Here is an 18,837-nt window from a genome sequence, read left to right on the forward strand (position 1 = left end):
TAATATTATCCACATGTAAGAAAAGATTTCCATAGATCTCACATATTAATTCTACCTTATTTAACCTGCAAAGAATCAAGAGGACGTAAGGACAGCAACAAGACAAATATTAATTTTGAAGGTCTAATAGTCCACAGCCAGTCTTGTCCAAATGTAAGTAGTTACATCATCTTCTCCTAATTATGCTACCTAGCAATTATACAAACTTGTTTGTACTGTTGTTCTGTAATCAGAGTACTTCTATAAAACATAGCTTATCAATTATCCACGATAGGGTGGAGATGGTCTTCTGAAATTTACCATAAAAAAGAGTTAAACTATAGGTAACCCTTGAGGACTGGATTGTAATTATGATGGTCAGGGCTGTAGTTCTCTCATTGTCAATCACTGCAATGGAACAGTAATTGCTCCTCCAGGATTCTTACAATGGAAGATGTGTCACAGATTGATGGAAAATCAACTATAGGCTGCCCAGGCATTGTACAGCTGTGGAAGATGGATGTACAGTTTGTAGTTTCAAGAGGAATGTGGAAATTTAAGAAGGCCCCACATTTAATTGCCGTGTGTATGCGGGTGTGTAAGAGAGAGAGAGAGAGAGAGAAGAATTTGCTAACAAAGATTCTGCTCCTGTCTGAGGCTAACAAAAATCCTAAGAAAACCCTTATAGGGTTTTAGTACAGGTACAAAGCAGAAATTGGACAATATTAGGCTGGTAGCTAAAGAGAATTTTTTAAAACACAGCACCAAAGAAAAAGAACTTTTCAGTTGAAAATATTCTAATTTCAAATTAACATTTTAGAGCTTTCCCATACAATCTAGGTGTTGATTCTGCAAGATATCCATGAACGCAAACTCCTGAACCCCTGCACTATCTTACTGAACTCATGGGGGCTTGGTGTTGACATGGGGTCTGCCCAAATGGTTCTCCTTGCAGGATTGGAGCCTAGATTCTTTCAGCTGAAGCAACAAAGCTTCTCTAGCCAGCTGAACAAAGTAGGCAGTAACATAAAGTTACTTCAACAGCTGATGTTGTGGTAGAGCATTGGAATGGTACTCAGGAGGTTTGGCTTCTGTTTCCAGCTCAGCCATAGATTTCCCATGTGACTGTAGCCAAATCCCTTAATCTGTGCTTCAGGTTCCTCCTCTCTAAAATGAGGGTAAACTTTTCTTCCTCGAAGAGGTATTGTAAAGATAAATTAATTAATGTTTGTGAAAAGCTTAGATGTTTCAGTGATTGGGGCCATTTTAGAACCTGGATGGATAGGCTTAACTATCCCAGGACAAGTTCCACCCATTTATAAAAGGTAAGATGTAGTAAAGGCTAGTGAATTAAGCAGACAGATCCTTTGAGGAAGAACATTAGCCCAAAGGAGCACGACAGATAAGCAGAGGAAAGACGACTCACTGCTCATAGGAGAAGGTGGTTCTGGATCTCTGGGATCAACAGTCTACTGTTTTACAACTAGCATAACTAGGTTAGCTGCATCTTCCCAAGTGGAGAAAAACTATGCAAGAGTATCAGGGTGCAGGCAATCTAAAACTAACTGTCAAGTTTGCTGCTTATTTGCCATCACATGCAACTGCTGGAGTCAATGGGTGCTTTTGTGGAAGGCAAAAGAGGAACAGGTTGAAGAAAGCAAGGGTACCATTTTTCATTGGTAACAGAAGTAAATGTAAGGAAACATCCTAGCACACTTATACATAGTCACAGGGAATAATATTTGAAAACTTCCATAATCAAGGAGTTTGTGCCTGAGTGTGTATGTGCTCATCTCCACAGTTATGAGAATGACAGGACCCAGTCATGCCATGGTTGTCCCTTAGCCTAGCTAAGATATACTCCCTATTTGTAATTGAAGACCAGACCTTCACCCGGGTATATATCTGGCTAAAGGGTGTATAAAGCCCATCTGCCTAACATCCTAGAAGCATGGTTTATTCTTTTCCGAAGCACTATTGTAGTCAGTCATTCCTGGGGAGCAGCTGCATATATATGAGCTTTAACCCAATCACAGAGAGATAGTTGGTCCAAACTATATTACAAATTTTAATCATATTCTAAATGAGTGTGCTGGTTTAATTGTTGTAATGGGCTCTCCTGAATTAATGATTAAACAAAGTCATTTAATCAAAATAAAATTTCACAAGCTGCCCTGACGCCATTTTTACAAGGAGCTCTACCAGCGATATACGCAGAACAGATGATTAAGGGTAGAAAGAGCTTTTGTAATTTTGTAAGCATATAAGAATAGCTCCCCTCCGTTTCAAGTTTATCATGATTATTTTGGAAAAAGAAAAAAAATCATTAATGAAGTTGAATATATAGAATGTTTTTATTTATGTTTATATCTGTATAAAAGCACCCCGTGAGAACACATTTTATAATAGTTTTTCTTTTATGAAATGTTTCACAGAATCCATTCAAAATTGGGTGGCGCCTTTAGTACACTTTCACAGCAAGTAGAGCAAAAGCACATCTCATGCCCAGACATGTCATTATTTGAATGGGTTTTACTTCCGTAGTCTCACTCTGCTGGAATGAACTGCATATGTACATGTCGTTGTACATGCTGTAGACAAATCAGGTTTGAATATCTAATTTTATTTTCTTTAATATATGACTCTCTTTCAAGTGGATTGATCTGAAATTAATGGAAGGATATGTAATCTGTTATAGACAAGTGATCAGATACTGGAATTGGTAAATAAAAAAGTAGTATACACTCATGAATATCTTGCACATTACTTGAAGTCAAACATTCAACAAAGTGGGATGAGAGGGATACCAATCACCCAAGAAAAAAAGTAAATATTCATCCTGGGAATAACTTTATGGGGTAACTCCAAATGAATTTGGCCCCGGAATAGCTGAGCTAAGAACAAATGGAAAACTTCTTCGAGTGAGAAATGTAGGCACAGCATTTGATTCAAATTAAGGGAAACATACAGATGATCTATTTCAGTCACAGTTTTGTTTCCGTGCAGGCTGAAAGTACTAAAAGCCTGTCCTAAGCAAGACTTGATTGCAGTTTGTGTATGTAGGCTTCTATTGTGCTTCTTTAATTTATCCATATCTGTTCAAAATTGGTGCCCCATCCCAGTGGGACTGCACACATGAGTAAAATTAAGTATGTTCGTAAATACAGGATGGGGGCTATTTTCTGCTTTACATCCTGTAAATAAAGATGACTAGCATAATTTAATCCTACATCTAATCCTACTTGGTTGCTCTCATGAAAAGTCAAGAGCCTATTCTTGAGTTCAGAGTTTTCTGATATCACAGAAGTTGTGGCAATATCCCAATTTTAACTTTATATGCTTTTTCTCAGTACCCACTTCCCCAGTAAAAGCCATGCACTGGAAACTTCATGGTCTAAATGGTAAATTGGTTATTAAATTGAATCTAGCATTTTTTAAAAGGAAGGCATGTTTTGTTTGATAGGCAAAACAAAAGTTTGAGCTTTAAAGCAATTGTAACATAGTGGATTAAAGACTGTCAGTATAATTAGATAAACAAAGACTCCCTAACATCTGTTCTCAAGAGTGTACTAAAAAGATAGCCACTTCTTGTTTGGGGATAGCTGAAGCTATATTGACATCCATTATGCAGGACCATTGCATGGTCCTCATCTCACTCTAACTACACTCATCAGGCAAAGCTGCTTTGACCCCATGCATTTCTTCCTGCTGTCTTTTGAGAAAATCTGCTTCTCCTGTTCATTATTTCTGCTTACTGTATGGAACCTTTTGTAGAATGGGACAAGAAGGAATATACAAGGGAAAATAAAATACTAGTAATCATGTTTGTTATCATCTTCTGTCCTGCTTCTTATATGACCGTTGGTTGTCTATACTTACATACACATGCTCATTTATATATTTCCTGTAATTCTCTTTGCTTTTCATTTGCTTTTTAAATGATTGAAGGGGGAGGAGACAGAGCATGGCTCTTAACCGCTCTATCTTTTTGTATCTTGCTTCCTGACTGGTGGAATTATGTTTATATTATAGAAGCTTGTTTTGTTGTGCGGCTGAAATGAGAGGATTCTGATAAAATAATTATGGGTATATAATTTCCTTATTTAAAAGAAAGAGGTATAACACTCCCCTATGTTCTGAAAATCTGAAGACAAATTTATAGAACAAGAATGCAAGAGGATGCAAATTAGCAATACAAATTGTACTATTTAATGCCTTTGTATTAGATCTCCAATTACTTTAAAACTGTTAATTAAGATACGCAACCATGCTGTGAAAGTTTATAATATACATAAACCATACAGCATCCTTACTGTAGCAGTATAAGATATAAATGTGTGTTTGTTAAATAACCAGTCTATATATCAAAAACAGACACAAACAAGGAAAACCACCTTCACTATTTTAAGCCATCAAGCCTCATACCTAACCTCTCCATAGTCCCCATGCAGCAGACCAGTCAAAGTTGCCATCCTCAAAGAGCGCATTGATCAGGGGGAACTTGTATTCAGACTGACTTATTTATTCGGACTTGCGGGCTTGATTGGCCAACTGTAGGTAAGGTGTCTTCTCCCAGAAAGTAAACAGCAGGGAGACAAAAAAAGAATTGGAGGCGCAGGATGACATAAGGGCGGTGGGGGTGACCAAACACACAGATACAGAAGTTGGAGATCTAAACCCTCTATTTCCATTAGGCCTATAGCTTCAGTTTACCTTAATCCAGCTCTCCAAAGAGATCTATTTTCCCATGTCCTCAGCATTTACAAAAATAACTCTGACTTTCTAATTGCAGTGTACTTCCTCTCGTCAGCAAGAGCAGAAGGAGAGAGCTAATATGCAAGAAATAGAGATTGATGTAATTAAATAGTCTCAAAACCATGATTTAAGCAAACTCTCATACAGGCCCCCCAAAGTTTTAGGATTTGCTACACAGGGAAGTTAATTTGGATTAAGGTAGGATGTGAATTTAAAGCAGAATACATATTCCAGATTAACTCTGTGAGGGAATGGATTTATTCTGGAATGAGTGCTTTATTCTAAATTATCTTCATCCACATCTGAAATGGATTATGCTAATTTGGATTAAAGCATTTTTTTTTTTTTTGGAATAAGAGCGTCCCAACTCAGAGTTAACTCCCCTTGTAGAGAAGCCGTAAGGAAAGATTATTTTCTCTTTCTAAGAAGAAGTGGCAGAGTGTGCCAGAGGACAGGAGAGGAAAAGGAAATCTATTTTACCACCCTTGGGGGTTCTTAATAAATCAGGTATTGATATATGGATAGAAGAGACTGCTTACTTGCCAATATTGCCAACCCAAAACATTCAAAAATCATGATATTTTAAGAATTAATAAACGTTGGGCTTTTTTTATTTGCCTTCTAGTCTTTCAGCCTTTCCAAGCATTGTTTGGCAGCCATGAGGGCTTAAATTGACTTAAAGTCTCTCCTCTTCCCCCCCTTTCCCTATGCAAGAATATGAATTTTTTCCTGTAATTACATGGCTTCAGGCCCTAGAGCTTTAAGAAAAAAGCCAAATATCACAAGAATGGGCAACACTAGGTTTCCCTTAGCTCACTTCACTTCATCGGATGCATGTAGTGGCATCCGATGAAGTGAGCTGTAGTTCACGAAAGCTTATGCTCAAATAAATTTGTTAGTCTCTAAGGTGACCCAAGTCCTCCTTTTCTTAGCAACTTGACTGCCATTAGCGCAGCTGCAGCATTGTAAGTGTAGACAGGCCCTGAATGAGATGCATTGGGATAGGGAGACAAATCAGGAGACTGATTCTGAACAGCTGGTGGGAAGCTCTGCATTTTTAAAGTGGTAACATAGAAATTGGAGGTGAGTGTCTTTTTTCTAAACCTGCAAAAATCAGAAGGCAGCTAAATTACACAATGCTGTTGGAGATTTTTTAAACTAAGGTTTTAAGCCAATTTCATTAGTTTGGTAGGTGGGTGGTATGGAGAGTAAGGGTGCCTGACTCAATCTTCGAATGCTTGTGTTTGGCGGTTATTTTGACAATCCGTGGTCTAGTTTTCAGGGCAGTATTGTTGACATAGTTGCCTGTTTTCAATACTATGGGGGGGGGTGGAAATGGGAGAAAAGATACTTTTAGAAACAAATTATGAGACTGGGAATTAGGAAATGGGCAAAGGAGAAAATTCATAATAGAAGCAGCAGTTTAGTGCCTCTTCAGCATAGACACTGATCTTATTTCTTGGCAACCAAGAGCCATAAATACCAGCCTTGATATAACAGATCTTGCATGTCGCCTGACAAGATGTCTGTAACTTGGTAATTAATGCACAAAGGGATGAAAGAGTACAGTATATCAAAATGCATGTTTTCTGTTTACATGCAAATGTTACACCTTTAACCAGCCCATGAAAATATTTGTTTCCCCACCAAGTTTCCCATTTTTGAAGGTGGAGAAAAGCTTGGTAGAGCCATAATATTTTCTGGTTTGAGACCCAGGTTCATTTTTTTTAAAGTTTACTTTTTTCACTGGTTATATTAGCTGTTCATGATTGCCTCTGCTAGTCAAAGCACAATTATTTATTTGAACAAATGAGCAAAACGTCCAGTTTATAATCCTATTTTAATGTTGCATTGACATTGCACCATGTCCCCGTTAAAAATGTGATATCTTCAGGGAATTTGTGGCTATCATTGCTTTGTCATTCTAAGGACATTGATTTTTTTATTTATATAGATCTACAGTACCGGGTTTGTGGCTCACTGGCTTACTATTAAATGATCATGTGGAAATAACTAAATGCCAAGCTGTAGGCAAATTTAAGCTACAGGGCATACTTAAGTAGATGCTGGACATCTCCGGACTCTGTTTATTTCAAGCAGTCAGAATGTGATCATCTTTCCCTGTATAGTCTTTTAGGAAAATCAGAATAGTCATGCTGAATGATCTTGTCTTTACTGATCCAGCTTTGACAACATATTTTGGGACAGTGACATTCTTAAATATGAACAGACATCATGTGGTTTAGGGTACGTGTATTATTTCTATAAAAATATAAGCAAATATTAAGTCAGGGAGTCTGAAAGTTTGTTCTCCCATAATACTTTAAGATCATATAGATAGGGAGAATAAGAATATACAATACTATGTTTTTTTTCTATATGAGAAACAGATTAGTAATATTGCTGATGACTTATCTTTCCTGCTGTTTACTCTCTCAAAAAAATCACAGGCTTGTAGTTTTCCATCTAATAAATATTTCAGACAATGCTGTGAATAATTAGTGCAGCAAAGATTAAATTCTATTTTAAAGGCACAAGGTGAACTAAAGCATTAGTGAAGTGCAGTTAAGTATTGAACATTTATACACTGTAAAGCAGGAAATCTGCACACAATAGAGATTAATACTGTGTGTGCATACTGTATTGTTCTCAGCCCTTAACATTCTGAACTGGGACTGTGGCAGTCGTTATCTCTCACAGGTTTCTTGGTGATTTTCAAGCCCAGCTTTACCTACCCAAGTGGCAGTGACACCAGCTTTCACTGAAGCCTTATTACTCTTAAAAGAGCAATTTGGTTGGTTGCACGGCTGTTAGGATCAGACACTCAGGCTTAAAGCTGTCAGTACAACTGATTCTCATCTTTTTTCACAATCCTGACATCTTTTTCTCTTTTCTCCTGGACACAAGCACTACTGTTTTTATCATTTTCAATCAAGCTCACGCTGAAAGCTGAGGAATATATTCCCACTGAAACCAAAGTGAGGAGCAGAAATTATTTTATAGCTACTATATAGTAGCAGCAGGGCTGGCTGCATGTTGTGTGGGAGAAACTGGATCAGTGAGAAATGTGTGGCTTTCCTCAGGGCTACATCATTGAGGTATTACTTCAACGTCTAAGGATGGCAAAACAACTATTTGCTGTGTTTTTTCAGTGATTAATGGCTCCTCCCTAAGCAAACTGTGTGTGGAAAGTGGGAGAGAAGATGTAACAAATTTTATGAAAATAACTTGTGGAAATGTTATCATCAGTGAAATGGGGGGAAATTACTATGCTTGAACTTCTTTTCATTTTGATATTGTTCTTCTCTGGACCAACGCTGAGCAAGCTAAGTAGGACCAAAAGCAAACACTGGAAGGGCGGTAAGTGATAAAAGTTTTTATAATGAATGTCTGGGTGAGATTTGAAAAGCCAGGGTTAATGTTGAGCTAAAGGAAACAAAGCTGTTTTGCATGCTTAAGATTTTAGGTTGTCACTTGGATTTGAGATAGAATATGAAAGCAAAGAAGGGAATTTAATTTGTTTGCTTGTTAGTTTGTTTATATATAGCATTTATTTCCTAGAGGAATTATAGTTATTTACTATATAAATAGCAAAAGTTCACTTAAGGCCCTGGAATGTCAGGAATAGTTTTTCATATAAAAATATACAGGTAAATTAGAAACCAATGTTTTCAAGATTGTGAGAATATTAAGATTGTTGTTTTCATTATGGAAACCTGGGGCCAGAAGCTTATAGCTTTTACTGCAGGTAACTCTGCTTGCTATCTAGAGGTTACATTATTTGAAAAAGCGAAAAAGAGGGGGAAAATAAACTCAACCTGTTTTGAGTGCAGAATTCTTAGTATATTTTGTGTAATGATTAGACAGACTTTTCTTTAGAGAACATTAATGTTATAAAATGCAGTGCCAGAATCAGTGATTGGCTGGCTGACTATATTGGTGTTGATGTGTTAATAAAGATAAAGTGTATTAACTTTATTGAAAAAAATCTGCTGTGCTAAAAAACACTTATGGTTTTTAAAGGCTGCAATTCATTTTCTTCAACTGATGGAAACTGCAGAGATTTACCCTGTATATTTTGTGAACAGTTCACTAAATATGCCATTTTGTAAAGTTCACTTTGTTTTGCTTCCCTTGCATGACATTTGTTTATGGAAAACTTGGGTTATCAAGGTCTGATAATCAAATGGCCCAGTAAGCATAAATGATGTTGCATAAATATTTGGACCAAGGGACTATAGATGCTGGATAGGATGTTGTTTTTCCCTCCAGGTCTTTCTTGATATTGTTGATTGGATGCACCCTAGGAATTTTCTTTCTTACAAGTACTGCCACAGCATGATGTGTGCATCTCAGCTTTAATAGCACTTTCAGTTTTCCTCTTTTGTCAGTGTTGTGATCTGAGGTTAAAAAGTAGCATTAATATTAAAAAGAAGTTTTAATAATGTATCACAACATCTCAGCAGGAGACTTTTGCCCCTCTCTCCCTACTATAGTTCCCTTTGTTGCATTAAAGCATTACAGATCTTCCACCTACTATACCTTCAAGGGAAAAGTTCCAGCAGGCACTTAAGCTGGGCTGTTAAGGCAAAGATGGCCAGAACAGCATATCTGCAAATTATTTTCTGTTCCTGTAAATCCCATTATCACCCTACTCATATCTCACAATGCTGTTACTGGTCCTCTTTCTTGCAAATTACAAACTGTTTATTTATTCTGTGCTGCATGATCTCTTCTCAGAGGCATGTGATTCAGGCATACATGTTACTATCAACTTCTCGAAATTTCAAAAAATTATCTTTTTACGGTCCAATCTCCTTTTTATTTTTATTACTTTAAATGAAACTGGCAAATGAGAAGTGCATCAGTCCAATCTCTTAGCCCTTAACCAAAGGAACCAGATCCTGAAAACTTAGATATTTACTGAAGAAGTTAGGTGGCAGGTTGAAAATAACCCCACACATGACTGTTGAGTAATGCTGTTACCTTGTTTTGTATGTTTATAAGAAAAGAAACTTAACTGTTTCAAGCAGACAAAGTTGCTTAAGAATTTCATCTGAAAAGAGACAAAAACAAGTTTTTTTTAAAAAAATGATCTCTAACGAGACTAACAGTAAGTGTGGTATATTTGCCGTATGGTAGTATTTTAATTCAGAGTCTGTGCAGTATTGTTACTAATTAAAGAACTGTTTGTTTTGATGGCTACATAGACATTTAAGGGAAAGTTTTCAGTTTACCACCCGTTATAATATGTGTGTTCTAGAGTATGCATTGTTAGTTCCAAAATAATTTTTAGCTTGTCAAAACAAAAACATAATGTTGGTATCCATTTTTGTAAGTAGGAGCAAGCAGTGAAAGTCAACCTCTGCTTATACTTTGACTTCAGTATTTTCTTCAGCATACTCGTGGAACTAGAGATGGTGAGGAATTTTTCAGTGAAAAATGTTTTTTTCAGAAAATGCTGATTTTTTTTTTTTCAAAACCAAAATTTTTCACCATAACTTATTGGTTTCCATGCAACTTTCACTGGGAAGGTTTCTCAGGTCCATGATGGAATTCTGGTTAAAATGAGAGAGAGAGAGAGAGAGAGAGAGAGAGAGAGAGAGAGAGAGAGAGAGAATATGTCTGACTCCAGAGTAGCCTACGGGTAAGGACACTCAACTGAGCTTTGTGAGACTATTTAAGTCTATGCTCTGAGAGGGAACAAGGACTTGAACCTGGGTTCCCTGGACTACTAGCTGTTTTGGTGTGGGTTGCTCTCTTGTGGGTTGTTGGGGTTTTTTTCCACAAAAGTTTTTGAAAGGTCTTGGTTTTGTTCCAATGTGGAATGAAAACAAACTTAGAAACCTCAAAGTTTTTTGTGGAATGGATTCTGCTTTTCTGGCCAGCCTACCAGAAACTTTCACTGGTGGGTAATGGGATTTGTGCTCAGAGACATTGTTATACTTATAAGAAGCACACAGAAACTTTTTCAGGGGAAAAGGCAATATGCCACATTTATTGGAGATACAACAATTAGCATATGAATTCAATCATACACACACACACGTGCACACACTCCTGCCAGTCAATGTTGTAGTTACCAGTCCAGAGTCCGGATCAATGTACTGGCCAGCTAGGTTGATCACGGGTAGGGAGGAGCCAGGTTCTGTTAGTCATGACACAATGCTCCAGGGAAGTCTTGGCAGGACGAACCCAAAGTTTCATGGCAAGGCCCCCTGTTTATATTGTGATTTTCCTTCATTGAGACCAATGAGTTTTGCACCATCATGCTGTAATTAATTGTTATTTGACAAGTGCTTTTTTTCTTAAATTGTTCATCTTATTTTTTATTTTGTTTTTTTATTAAGTATCTCAGGGCGTTATCCCATGCTGGTTTTGATCACAGCTGTGTTGTCCCCATTAATAGGTACCTGTCTTGGCTTTAGAGTCGTCAATCTGCCTCCTTTTACATTTCAGCAGGGGCATGTTGCAATCTCTTGGTGCCCTTATGTTTGTCGTCGGTTCCTTCCTAGAACATCTGGTCCAGTAATGGACTTCACACTTATCTTCTAACACACACGTTCCTCATTCATACATAAAACAGGATTGATTTACACAAAGCATTTGAACAGGATCATCAAATTAAAATGCAAAAGAAAACAATCATTGCATTATTTTATTTATTTCAAAATGCTAAACCTACAACAAAGTAGTGACCCTAAAGGTCTGTCACTGTCTTGAGATCAGCTCAGACACAAATTCTGGCTAATGCATCTTTACCAATGGCCCATTAGGCCATTCCTTCCTGCTTTCAGAAGGGGTGGCTGGAAAAATATGGTCAAATCATACACCAGTACATTTGATACATGCTACATTATTCTTTATCCTTCATTCTAAATTATACAAAATACAAACATAAAATCCTATTACTATGACCTGAAGTAGTAATATAATAAATTCTGATTAGATTTCTATTTTACCAGTGAAAGAGTGACCCTACAACACCATTACTGAAGCTTGTTGGAGAGTAGACCCCAAAATAGAAACTGGGATTTCCAAAGTATCTTGAGGGAGTGAGGCACCTAGCTTCCAATTCCTAGCCACAGTGTCCATAAAATAAATATATATGGTGCAGTATGTATACATCTGGAGAAATAAAGGGCATATCCTAAGCTAGGGTAAATTGGCAGAGCTCTGCTGAAGTCAATGGCTACAATGATTTACACTAGTGGAGGAACTGGCTCATACAACTGACCCTATCCTACAATTGTAATTGCAAAGTGGACTTTTGCATCCTCATGGAGCAGCACTGACTTCAATGGGGCTCTGTACACCCTGGATCCATTTGTGGGAGTACATTTGTACTTGAGTACTTTTGTAATAAATTGTCAGAAGTATAGTGAATGGAAAACTCTGAGGACCTTAATTAAAGTCAAATGAAAATCTCCAATAATACATTTTTAAATTAAACTTTTTTAACAGATTTTTCATATTCTCAAATAAAAGAACTTCATCTCCTGTTACAGGAGGAGGGACAATATGGCAGTTTTCATTTTGCTTTTCAGGCCAAGTGAAGACTATTGATGTTGTAAAACTCTCCATTTGAGCCAAAACTGAACTTTTTCACCAAAATTCCAATCCCTGGTAAGCCATTCTTTAGAGACCTTGCTGAATAGCATTACATGGTTCTTTTTTTCTCAGCAAAACATTTGTATATTGTAATCCTTTAGGGACTTATTGCTCCAAATGTTGAACACCCACACTTCTCATTGAAGTCAAAGGAGCTTTGGTGTTCAGCATCTCTGAAAATCACCCCTATAGTCAACGATTGAACCTAGTGATGCTAAATAATAGTCCAAATTTATTACTGATTTAGTTCCTATCAAATCAGGTGAAATTGGCCCACTGTGTTATTGGGAGAAATATAAGGAAAACAAATTGTATTTTCCAGGTGCTTATATTTTGGTATCTTGGAAAATCTTTAAAAAATGCATTGCAGTGTGGTGTTTAAAAGTGTTTAGCTCCCGTGCTCTGGGATTTAGAAGCTAGTGTTCAAGATAAACTGAAGCCTAAAAGTAAAACCTGGAATTACAAATCATCTGGATTTTCTTTTTCTCTCTGAGCCAAGATAACAAATTATGATTCAAATTTTTAAGAAGGATTTATAACTCGGAGAACAAAAATCTGTGAGAAGACAATTAAATCCCCTTTGTAGTTTATCTTAAATCGGGAAGTAGATTTCGAGCTTGCAAATACCTATCCCCTCCTGAATTCATTTTTCACAGTGCTTTGGAATGCCAATACACATTATAAAGGGGAAAGTATTTAATGTCTGAAAGCACATAGACGTTTCTTCATATGCATGTGGAAGTGTTCTTTAGATGTTCATTGAAACTATCAGGACAGTGATGGAGTGTTAATGGAATGGTGTCCCCATGCATTGTCTTTGGGAATCCCCTGCAAAAGTGTTGGGTAATTTGACAATAAGGTATCCATGAATGATGAAAATTATTGTGCTGCTTGAGACAATAACACACATTTACCGATCTCTAGTGATATCAGATCTAGAAGGACATCTGTGAATTATAGTATGGTGGTGAGAAAAGTTACTTTGATAGTTATTGCCAAAAGGTTCATTTCTATAGGACCTCAGCCCTGTTCAGGACCTACGTGGTCCAGCTCAAATACCACACATTATTGTTCAGAGACTACTTTTCATGGTAACTACATATTACCTCAGTTGGAAACAATATTAGCTATGGGGAAAATAGAATTATGCCTAATTTGTTATCTCACAATAATTATGGACCTAACTTGCATCTTCACTACATAGCTGTGTGACAAATCTTTATGGAAGCAGAGACAGAGAGAAAGCCCGGAGACTAGTAAGGGAATATCATACTTATTGGCACATATTAACAGTTTGTATTTATTAAACCCAATTTGCTCTTCCAGCTTTATAAAATAACGTAATGCATTTTGCCCTTTTGTGTATGTCTGTACTGCAATAAAACACCCATGACTGGCCCATGTCAGCTGACTTGGGCTTCTCAGGCTCAGGCTGTGGGCTATAAAATTTCAGGGTAGATGTTCAGGCTTGGGTGGGAACCTGCGCTTTGGGACTCTCCCCTGTCACAAGGTCCCAGAGCTCAAACTTCAGCCTAAGCCTGAATGTCTACACTGCAATTTATAGCCACACAGCCTGAACCCCATAAGCTCAAATCAGCTGACACAGGCCAGCCGTGGGTATTTTATGGCAGTGTAGACATACCCGCTATGTCTAAGAGGGACTGAAATAGTAATCTTTCATGCCTAAATCAAGTTTTTATCATACAAGTGCAACAGAATCATATTTCAACTGCTGTTTCAGGTCACATTATAGTTAAATTTATGACAAAAGATACATAGAGTTTGTGAGAGTCCTAATAGTATCACTTATGAGGAATTAATTTTAAGGAGGAGAAAAATGCCTACATTATTGTTTGAATGTAATTATAGAGTGTGACTCTTTCAGGCTGTCTGCAGACTGATCAGCATATGTATTCATGGCAAATAGAGCATATTACTTATGCTAAGCGTTAACATCCATTCCATTTATATATATATGGTGCTGACCCAAAGATCAGCTGATGAAAGGAAACCTACATAAAAGGTTCTGATTTTCAGAAGTGGTAAAAACCCACAAATCCCTAAAAAGTCCTTGGAAGTTCAGTAACTTTGAAAATTAGGCTACTTGTGTTTAGGTGCTTAAGTATGGATCTAGGAGCCAAACTTGTTTGAAAAATTGGGCCTGCAATTTTAGTCTAAAAGTACATAAAGTGATAGATGTGGCTCTTTCAAATACCGAGGAAGTCTGAAAAAGCCAATCAGTGTGCATGTTTAAAAGAAAATATGAGTGTTTGTTTGAGCATTTGAGACTGTGTGATGGTTTGTTTTTTTAAGTTCACTTTTTCTCTTTAGGGTTCAGATCCAAGGCAGTTGGGTGCACACAGCAGAGCCCTGTATCCTCATAGAGTCTCACTGAAGTCTCATCTGTCCTCATATTCAAAACTCCTTAACCAAAGTTATATTTGTAAACCTGAGAAAATTTTTAATTCAGGAATATATTACAGGAAAATAAATATGGATAAAGGGGTTTTGGAATAGTTATGAAGTATCACCCACATTACAGAATTAGCAGGCAAAAACAAACTCTCTTAATTAGGTCTACAAATAGAATGAACACATGAAATTGCCTGCTAAATGGGGTAAGAGCACATATCAGAAATTCAAAATGATGAAACCTGTACACATACCAGAGTGGCTAAGAAAGAGCCACACTTGTTTTGGCTTTCCCTTTCTAGTAATATTCAAAGATAATGATGTTGGCTGTTAAATAGCATTGATTTTAAGTGCTAACACTTGAAAGCATGATCTAAAGCATATTTAGAGTACATTGTCTCTTTTGAGAGCCATTATTAAACTCCTTCAGAAAACATCTTTGCTTATTGCCTTCAAAAAAAGCAAGAGATAAAGTGAGAGGACAGGAACTTTGGACAGATCATTTGATTTTGGAAAGTGAGACTCAAAACTGCCAATAATGAAAAGCTGTTGGTATGTTAACATTCCTGTTCATGAAGACTGTGTCAGCACATCCATTATAAACTACATTTTTTTCCAGAGGTTTACAACTTAGTCATATAAACTTGTTTAAAGCTGAAATTTGGCTCATGTTAGAAGCAGATTTCATGTTACCAGTTTTAAAACACAAACCTTTAACCTTCAGTTAGTTGAGTTTTAAAACAAATATTGGAATGCTTGTATGAGTTGAAATGAGAAATGGCTTTTAATCGGGTGGACGGAACCACATAGTTCAGCAACAGCAGCAAAATATTTTTAAAAAGCATTTTTTTCTCTCCCCCAGCCTTTGCTCTTGAAGATCACAGTGAAAAGAAACTAAAAGGTAAAATCTTAGTTTGGGCTGAACTGGAATCATTTTATGCCCACTTTTCAGAGGTACTGAGCACCTGCAGCCTCTGTTGACTTCAGTCAGGTTTGTGAATGCTCAAAATAATTATTCTCAACACTTCTCAGAACAATGTCCTTAAAATGTCTGTGTGAAGCTCTAATTTCTTTAGAGCTCCTGTTTCCGCTGAGTGTCAGGGAGCTGTGTTTGGAGAGTATCCTGCCTTTCCATGAGGCTTAGTCTATGTGCAGTTTTTCTACTGATATAACTAAGCTGGTTAAGAGTGTGATTTTTTTAAACTGACATATTTACACCAGCACAACCCCTATTTTGGGTGCAGTTATAGAACTATAAAGGTGCCTTACACCAGTATAGCTTATTCCCTTTTATGTACATGAATAAACTGTATCAGAATAGGCATATTGTACATGAAGTTTGTGCTGCCTTAACTATACCAGTATAGTTAAAGTGGCATAATTTCCTTATGTAGTCAAGGCCAGTGTGTTTGACTATATTTTCAGTTCCCATCCCTGTGAACCTCCGAGATCTGTGAGTATGAACTACTCATTGGTTACTGGAGATTAAGGAAGTGCTCTTCACCTTGTCCCGGACTTCATATTTAAAAAGAAATGATGGTCCATATTAGCAGCAACTCCTGTAGAAGCTGTTTTTATAAATCTAAATCCCTCTGATTTGCATATAATCCAACCTTTAGCTGTAGAAAGTTGACTTTTGTGTGTATGTAATTTTGCTTATGGTCTTTTGAAATCTATTAATTCCATTTGAGAAGGTTTAGAGGTCAATCAAATAAAAAATGAACAAGTTACAAAGCTATACAAGGTTGTGGGCCTGGCTTTATCTGAAGTAAAATTATTCATCAAGGTATGGCACAAGAAGAAAACCCATGGAAAAGAAAAAAAAATCCATCTCTGAAATGTATAATTAGTCAGTTTCCCTCACTTATATCCCACAATAATCCCATTCCAAAAATGTTTAACCCTCTTACTACAATGACTCAGAGACAATCATCTGTGTGATTCTGAAGTGGAAGAAAGCAATAAATTTGGTGGCCAACATTTGTTTGGGTAGCTAATTGAGTGGCCTGAGTTTTAAAAGTGAAAGATACTCATTGAATTCAATGGAAGCTGCTGCATACTTAGCACTTTTGAAAATTAGGCCAATTATTTTGGTCCCCAAGTATGGAATTATAAAAGAAAAGTTACCGAAGTGTGGGAGGTTTCCTTTCTATCAAAAGACTTTGTATACTTGTTCGGTGTTTTTAGAAGCCACAGGCCCTTTGATACTCTCTGATTTCTTGAGAAGAATCAGGTAGAGTCTTATTGGCTAACCATTTCCCTCAGTGTACTTTTCCATACTAGGGTAAGTTATGACAAATGGGTTAGTGTGTACAGTCTGTACAAACCTAAAAATCAGCTTGTTATCCAAATAGAACACTCCTCCAAACTCTGAGTTAAAGCACTTGTATAACATCATCAGTAAAGATAATGGATAGTTTCATTGCCTGTGTTTAACTGGGAAGAGTTCACTGATGTATTAGTATGTATACGTGGTATAGCTGCTGATATTAACAACTAGGGCCTAATTCTCCTCTCACACTGGTGTAAATCGGGACTGCATTAAATGGAATTATGCCAGTGTAAAACTGGCATAAGTGAGAAGAGAATCAGACCTCCAGAGTCCTGTCCTATGCTACCATATATCTGGTAGTCAGCCTGGACACTCAGAAAGAGAGAGATTAATCTGGAGATGGGAGCCTCTTGAAGGCACAAGGTAATATTCTGTAATATTTGATGAAGAAAGGAAAAAATATTTCTAATGTATATTGAAGAATTATAGAACATGTCAATGCAGAGCCCACAAGACTTAAAGATCTTCTCTTGACCATTAAATATAGATAGCATTGTCTTTTGTAATGAGACTCTCAATGTGCATGTCCAGTCACTTACCACCTCAAATTTACCGAGGAGTTTTAATGTGTGCGTTTGTACTAATAGGACTGATAGGCTAGGTTGAAATGGGTCTGATGGAGCATTTTTATCTGCTCATTCAATGATCCATAAAGATAAGGATTTACATAATAACCAGAACATTTCTAAATGAGTTATTGACTCCTACAGTGTCAAAAATCCACTTAATTCAACTGTTTTCAAAGTGTGTGTGTCTGTAATGTCATTTCACAAGATACCAAAGACTAAATATTTCATGAAATAAATAAATAAATAAAACCCTACATTAAAAAAAAAATTAAAGTTACAAAATAGAATAAATAGAAAAACAATCTAGCAAAAAAAAGGAAATTTCTAATGTTTGAAATTTTTCATTTTTGTATTTTCCCCTCTTTACTTCCTTCTCTTCCCTGCCTTTTTTCCTTATTCCCTCTGAGTAATAAAATGATTGATGTCCAGAGGTTGTGTTCTTTTTCTTTTTTAACCTTTCTCTGTGCTAATGTGTAATTTTTCAAAACTACTATAACTTTTCTAAAGTTAGAGTAGCAAAACAGTGGGGATCTACAGTATTTATTGAAAAATCAATTAATGTTAATGCATATGCGTGGACATTGTCGGGAGTATAGAGCCCTCTGATTTATACTTTGATCTTAACATTGGTCGTTTTACCTTTTTTCATAGCAGCATGGCTATGGCCAGGATCTAATACTCATGTTGTGTAGAATATTACTACATAAGAGGTCTTATTAACTTCAGTGGACTTGATGGGGGTAAGATGCTATTCAGCATGTCAGAATCTGGCCCTCAGTGAGTATCAACTTTAACTTTGAATGCCTCTCTTATTTCTTACTTTGTGTCACAGCCTAAGTGGTGTTTGAATAGTTTCTTTCCTTTGGAATTAATTGTCTTCTCATTTGTAAGGTACATTTTACAAATTATCATCCTCGTAAACTGTTCATTAGGGAGTTCTTAATCTCTTTTAATCAAACAGCTTAAGTAAACTTACATTAATACTAACTGCATTAAAACACATACAGTACTATACACCAATACAATATTTGTATATTTCATTTTTCATTCTTTTTTTTTCCATGTTGGTCGCTGGGCAGCAATGTCTAAAAGTGATCTCTTACCTGAAATTAATCATATAGACTCAGTATTACGGACCTTGAGGAAAATATAATAAAATGCAGTTTTGACACTATGATT

General features: G+C 36.6%; 1 protein-coding gene across 10 annotated transcripts in view; it reads left to right on the top strand.

Annotated features, from left to right (window-relative positions):
• ROBO2 (roundabout guidance receptor 2) overlaps positions 1 to 18,837 on the top strand; it is a 1,509,143-nt gene that overhangs the window by 273,567 nt on the left and 1,216,739 nt on the right. For 2 of the 10 annotated variants that reach the window (XM_074971566.1, XM_074971552.1), the window contains exon 1: positions 7,741 to 8,094. The exons of 2 other annotated variants lie outside the window; for them this stretch is intronic. In XM_074971566.1, the coding sequence (XP_074827667.1) occupies positions 7,971 to 8,094 (124 nt within the window). In that variant the 5' untranslated portion in view covers positions 7,741 to 7,970. Of the gene's footprint in view, positions 1 to 7,739; positions 8,095 to 18,837 lie in introns of those variants that run through there. 6 more of the 10 variants (XM_074971575.1, XM_074971559.1, XM_074971532.1 and 3 more) reach the window with 4 other exon arrangements.

The sequence above is a fragment of the Natator depressus genome, chromosome 1, assembly GCF_965152275.1.
Source record: "Natator depressus isolate rNatDep1 chromosome 1, rNatDep2.hap1, whole genome shotgun sequence".
Lineage (NCBI taxonomy): Eukaryota > Metazoa > Chordata > Testudines > Cheloniidae > Natator > Natator depressus.